The sequence below is a fragment of the Heterocephalus glaber genome, unplaced genomic scaffold (assembly GCF_053883595.1).
Source record: "Heterocephalus glaber isolate CG9 unplaced genomic scaffold, H.glaber_assembly_v1.0 deba00000071, whole genome shotgun sequence".
NCBI classification, from domain to species: Eukaryota; Metazoa; Chordata; class Mammalia; order Rodentia; family Bathyergidae; genus Heterocephalus; species Heterocephalus glaber.
This window is the reverse complement of record NW_028258137.1, coordinates 11,576,516-11,582,515: the sequence shown is the minus strand read 5'-3', so window position 1 is coordinate 11,582,515 and position 6,000 is coordinate 11,576,516. Positions and strand designations below refer to the sequence as shown.

Here is a 6,000-nt window from a genome sequence, read left to right as displayed (position 1 = left end):
GAGAAATGGCAGGCCAGGGCTGAGCCGCTCCTGTGTCCCAGCCATAGGCACAGCAGCAGTGTGGAGACACCCACCCGCTTCCTCTGACCCTCAGGCCACTCAGACTGCAGCTGAGGGACCCTGGGCAGCCGCGTGCCTTCACCATGTAGATGCAGAAACCGAGCCCGAGTGAGAGTGGGACCGCTGAGCTGGGCTCACCCGCCTGGCGGGGTGCCTGGGCACCCACTGATGCAACAGCCTTGAGCCAGAGCCCGCTGCCACCTCTGGCTTCAGGGAGAGCCCAGGCCGAGGCGGTGGGGGCGTCTGATCTGTGCTGACCAGGTGCTGAGTCCCTGAGACAGGGTGGAGGTGGCTCATGTGGCCACTGCAGGGTGCAACCACTGGAGCAAGCATCAGTGCCCAGCTGGCTCCTCAGTCTCCCGGGCCGGCGAAGAGCTCCATGGCATCTTCCTGCTCCCAACCAAATAATCCACACATCGACAAGTCCTCTCGTTATAAAACAAGTCGCTCAGGCAGCAGCTCTGCTCAGTGATAGCAGGGCCTAACATGATCACAGGCCTTGGGTTTCATCCCCAGTAGCACAGGCAAAAATAAAGTTTTGCACATTGTTGAGAAACATGAAAACATAAAAACTGACCACCAAGCCAAGTGTGGTGTGATTCCAGCACTCAAGAGGCCGAAGCAGGTCTGCAAGTTCAAGCCCAGCCTGGACAGCGTGGTGACCTCCTGAGACCCTCTCAAGATAAAGGTCTGGGGATGTAGCTCAGAGTGAAAGCCCTGTTAGTCCCTAACACCACTGCATGTCGCCTGTGGTTTTGTCTGGCCCCCGTCCCTTCTCTGCTACCACAAGCCCCAACATCTGAATTCTCCACTCAGAGGTCTGCCCAACCCTAAGCGGGCTTTCGAGCTCTGCTGCGGACCAGCCTGCTGTTCACCTTGACAGCCCTCACTGAGGCCACACCTCGAGGCTCTCCCATCTGTCCCTGTCCCCCGTGCCTGGCCCTCTAGGAGCCACAACAGGCTGCGCTGACACCCGGTCCCTACTGAGTATTTCTACAGGGGCTTCTTTGGAGTATGAGATAATTTGGTTTTGGGTCAAAATTCCAAGCACAGTTGAGAACTGTAACACGGTCATAAATCCTTGGAATTAAAAATCCACCAAACACAAAGAAAGATTAGAGCTACTGTCAAAAAGCTCTTGCAGAGAGCTCTGGGCAGGACCAGGAGGGCCCTCAGCTACCACATGGCCCCCTGCGTGGCATCCCCAGTGGGGACACCTCTCCCAGCTCAGTGCTCCAGAGCCAGTGACCTGGCCTGGTCCTGCGGCTGAGATGGCGGCCTGGGTCTCTTCCAAGTCCCAGCCTGGTACCCATAGGCCCCTGGCTGTTTACTGGCAGAAGCAGGCAGCAAGGGGAAGGAGGCACCCTCTTGTCACTCGAGAGTGGTGGGTCCCCCATGTCCCTAACAGAAGGAAGTCCATGCTCCCCTGGGAAGCAGGAACTGTCCCCATGCCCACCCACCCACAGTGGCTACAGGACCAGCCTCCAGCGCTGGGCAGGGAAGGGCCGGCCAGCTTAGGGGAAGCTGGGCCCCTGCCCACTCTGGGATGGCGCAGCAGCTGTGTCCACAGATGCTTGTGAGGGTCCAGGGGCTGTTTCCATGGTGGTCATGAGGAGACCTGGAAGATGGCACCTACAACCTGAGACCCCTGACAAGCCGCAGCAGGTGGCCCTGTCCACTGATGAATCAAGTAGTACTGGGGCAGCAGGGCCACCGAGTCACATGATGACCTGCACTGGGGCCAGCGGTGTCTCCTCCTGCATGGTATGGTCCCGAGGAACCAGGAGGGACACAGGGACCCTGCACAGACCTGGGCTCCGCCACCCTCCCTACTTAGAAAAGGGCCCCAATGGTGCTAACAGGACCCCCGAGGCCACTCCCCTGCTCAGGCCTGTGTGCTGCCCACGGGGCTCAGTCCTCACCCCATCCCCAGGGGCACAGGTACCAGGGCATGGGAGGCGACAGCCAGGCTTAGACAGGGGAGGCCACCTGCACAGGGTGCTCAGGAGTAGACGGCAGAGCTGGACCGCATGGCACCCAGATGGAAGTAGCTTGGGCAGAGCACTGTGCCCACCCTTGTCACTCCTCTGCCCCCTCCCTGCCTCTGCTGCCCCAGGCACCCTGGGCCCTAGCTCCCCTTTCAGGCTTGCAGTCAGGTCCTGTCTCTCCCTGCAGGGTGACTCTGGAGGGCCCCTGGTGTGCCGGAAGGACAGAGCCTGGACCCTGGTAGGCATTGTGACTGGGGGTAGTGGTGGCACCTGTGCCACCTTCACTCCTCCTGTGTACTCGCGTCACTGAGCTCCTGCCCTGGGTCTGAGGAAAACCCAGAGACACTGAAAGTGACTCCTTCCCTATTTTCTTTGCTGTGCTAGAGATGGAACCCAGGGACGCTCTACAACTGAGCGTCCAGCCCTCTAATTTTGAGACAAGGTTTCACCGCGTTGTTGGGCTGGCCTCCAATTTGCAATCCTCCTGCCTCAGCCTCCTGAATAGCTGGGATTATAGGCTTGAACCACTGTGCCCACCTTCACCTCTGTCCTCACAGGGAGGCTGGGTGGCAGCTGAGGCCCCTCAGTGGTGTGGAGCTCAGTGCCGGTGGCAGGGCCAGCCCTCCCTCCTCTCTACTCAGGGAAACTGTCTGAGGTTCACACAGAAGACTATGATCAGGGTAGAGCAGCACCAAGGTGGCCAGGCACAAGCTGCAGCCCCCACGTGGGGCACAGGCTGCTGGAAAACGAGCATGGAACAAACACCAGCCTGCCCTGGAGACCACCCTCGCACTTAGAGGTCAGGTCTGCTGCAGCGAGGGACCAGCATGATGGGCTCCCTGTGATAGCAGGGCTCAGCTGAGGTATGTGAGAGGAACTTAGTGCCCTGGGTCCTCCCTCACGTATGGGACAGACAGAGCTTGTCCTCCTCCCAGGGCTGGCCTGGCTCGTGTCCCCCTCCAGCATGTGGGCAGCATGTGTGCTGCCATGGTCTCCAGAGGACCCTGGACCATGAGGCTGGCTGCGCCACGCGGGGGCTGGTGGGCCTTGGGCTGCAGCTCACACCCCTCCCGGCCTGGTGCTGCTCCCCCAGATCCCTTATTCCCCCTCCATGGAGAGGCCCCACCTTCTTTCCCAAATTCCCCTAACTTCCATCTGCACATGAGGGCCAGGGCACAGCTGCCTCACCTCGCTGCAGGCCCTCAGCTCACACCGCAGGTGGCTGCTTTCCATTTTTAAAATTTTATTAAATGATGACTATTAGTCAAGTGATTGGAAAATCAATAATGAAAAATAGTTCTTTCAGGTCTTCTCCTGGTGCACAGAAAAAACGTGTCACCACTGCGCCTGGCCTGTCACAGGGACAGGAAGCCCTGCGGACTGGGGATCACATGACCTGGCTCCAGCCCCTGTGTGACGCCCCTCCTGGGATCACAGCTCTCTCGGGAGAGCCCCGGCCACTCCCTGGCTTCCTGGCTCCTCTGAGGAGACCCTGTCCTGCCCCACCCTGTCATAAATATGTACAGATCCCTGGACAGCCCAGGCTGCCTGTGCCCAAGTCTGTGGGGCATGGACTCTCAGACCGGCAGGTGGGTGGCTAGGACCTTCAGGCGGCTGCCAGCTGGCCCAGGACGCGGCGGAACTGCTGGGTGCTGTGGCCCAGCTCCTTGACCCTGTCCACCATGTCTTGCGCTGCGGAGGGCGATGGGTACTGCAGGGCAGCGGCCTTGGTGGTGGCCACAATGCCGCGCAAGAGGTCGCAGAGCAGGTTGCTGTAATGGGTCACCTGGCTGCGCACGTCCGCAGCCTTGGCCTGCCGCGACAGTGTATCCCCAATGAACACCAGCTTGTGGGCACTGAGGATGACGAACTTGCTGTGCGCCACGAAGATCTTGGGGGGCTGGTTGGTGGCCACGGCGGTGAAAAAGGCGTCTACAGCGTCAGTCAGTATGGTCAGGTTGGCCTCGCACTGCTCCAGGTAGAAGAGCAGCAGCTGCCGATCCGAGGGCCCCAGGGCACCTGGCCGGCCCGGTGCCAGGGGCTGGGCTGGTGTCCAGTTGGCCAGGTCGTGGTCTATGGGCCGTGACACCTCCTGCTCCAGCCGCTCAAACTGCTTCAGCTGGGGGGGGCGGGGAAGCAAGGGCAGGATTAGGCTTGAGAACAAGAGGCACAATCGGCACGCATCACAGCACTGTCTACAAAAGCAGAGCTGGGAACACGCTAACATCCAGAAATAGGCTGACAGGGTTAACAGATACATGCTGCAAGGGCAGAGAGCAGGGACAGCATACTTGTCTCTTTCTTTTTTCTTTTGTTGTGTACCAGGGATCAAACTTGGGACCTTGCGCTTTCCAGACAGGTGGCGGAACCACTGAGCTAAATCCCCCGCTCTGGTCTATCTCTTAATGCAGATTCCAACAGGGTGTGGTGGGGCATGTCTGTAATCCCAGCACTTGGGAGGCCAGGGTGAGGCAAGAGGGCTGCCATGAGTTCAAGGCCAGCCTGGGCTACCTAGCGAGTTGTCTCAAAAAAAAACAAAAAACGGGTTGGAGCTGAGTATGCAGTGCAGTGCAAAGAACCTAGAGTTCAATATCCAAAATTAAAAAAAAAAAAAAAAAAAATTTAGCCTAGGAGTTCAAGACCACTGTAGACAGCATAGCAAGGTCCCAATTTAAAAGCAAAACTTCTCCCACTCCAATGGAAGCACAACAATAGACTATGTGCCCTTCAGAAAGCTTTTTTTTTCTGGTAACCGGGGATGGAACTTGGGTCCTTGCGCCTGCCTGCACAGCAGGTGGCCAAACCACTGAGCTAAATCCTTGGCCCCTTCAGAAAGAATTTATGAAGAAAGCTTTAATGCCAGGGAAAGATGTGGGGACAGAGGCAGAGTGTGACCCCCGCCCGAAGTCTCATCTCCAACCAGTATGGGGAGGAAGGGTGGAAACCCGCCCTGGCCCTGGCCCCAGCAACCACCTCTGGGTGTACTTTATTCTGTTTTCTTTACACTGTTCTGCGCTCTGTAAGACATCTACACAATTACTCTGATAGTAACTTTATGCATTTAATTTGGGGTAGTGTACCGGGGACACTAGGTGAGGGTTGAGCTACACACCTAGCCCTTTTTAATGTCTCTTTGAGAAAGGTTATTAAGTTGCCCAGGCTGGCCTTGGATTTGCAATCCTCCTGCCTCAGTGTTTCCCAGTAGTAGGGATTACAGGCAATCGCCACCATACCTGACAATGACTTCATTTATTTTTTGCAGTGCTGGGGATGGAGCCCCTGGCCTCAAGCACGCCAAGCAAGCACTCTACCACTGAGCTACCTCCCTATCTTCTAATAACTTTAAACCAAACACGCCTGGCTCTGTGGCACCACTCCCCCTGTTGCTCCTGCTACTTGGGAAGCTGAGGCAGGTGGATCACTTGATCCTGGGAGTTCAAGGCCAGTATGGGCAACACAGAGAGACCTTGTATCAAAATGAAATACACAGAGACCAAACAAGATGGTGCTGGTGAGGGGCTGGGCTGTGGCTGGGTGGGGCAGCGTCCCCGGCCTCACCTGCTGCAGCTCCAGCTGGCCCTTCCCTTGCCGCATGATGTTGCCCTTCTCCAGCAGCTCCTTTTGGGTCTTCTCAAACTCTTCCTTCCCCTGGAGGGGAGAGACAGGGTGGGGCTGAGTGGTTTCTTTTGGGCCAGAAGCACTGCAAGGGCCCACACACCAGCAGGTGGCACTGCACACACGCAAAGGCTCACATCCAGGCTGGCACATGCAGCTACCCGGGTGGGAGTGCAGCTTCCCAAGGAAGTATGAGTGTGTGACAGAGAGAGAGAGGGAGAGAGAGAGAGATAGACAGACAGACAGAGCGAGTGTATGTGTTCACTCGTGTGTGTCCCAAGGAAGCAGCCCATGCAGGCTGCCCTGCAGGAAAGCCCAGGCACAGGAGGGTGCACGT

At 57.7% G+C, this 6,000-nt stretch overlaps 1 protein-coding gene across 4 annotated transcripts in view; it reads right to left on the bottom strand.

The window, feature by feature from the left end:
* Positions 1-479: 479 nt before the first annotated feature.
* The window catches only part of Bcar1 (BCAR1 scaffold protein, Cas family member), a 37,901-nt gene continuing 32,380 nt past the window's right edge, over positions 480-6,000 (bottom strand). For all 4 annotated transcript variants that reach the window (XM_013071485.3, XM_087204418.1, XM_004842839.3 and 1 more), the window contains 2 exons: positions 5,607-5,696; positions 480-4,167 (listed from right to left, as the gene is read on the bottom strand). In XM_013071485.3, coding sequence (XP_012926939.1) covers positions 3,655-4,167; positions 5,607-5,696 — 603 coding nt within the window. In that variant the 3' untranslated portion in view covers positions 480-3,654. The remainder of the gene's footprint in view (positions 4,168-5,606; positions 5,697-6,000) is intronic.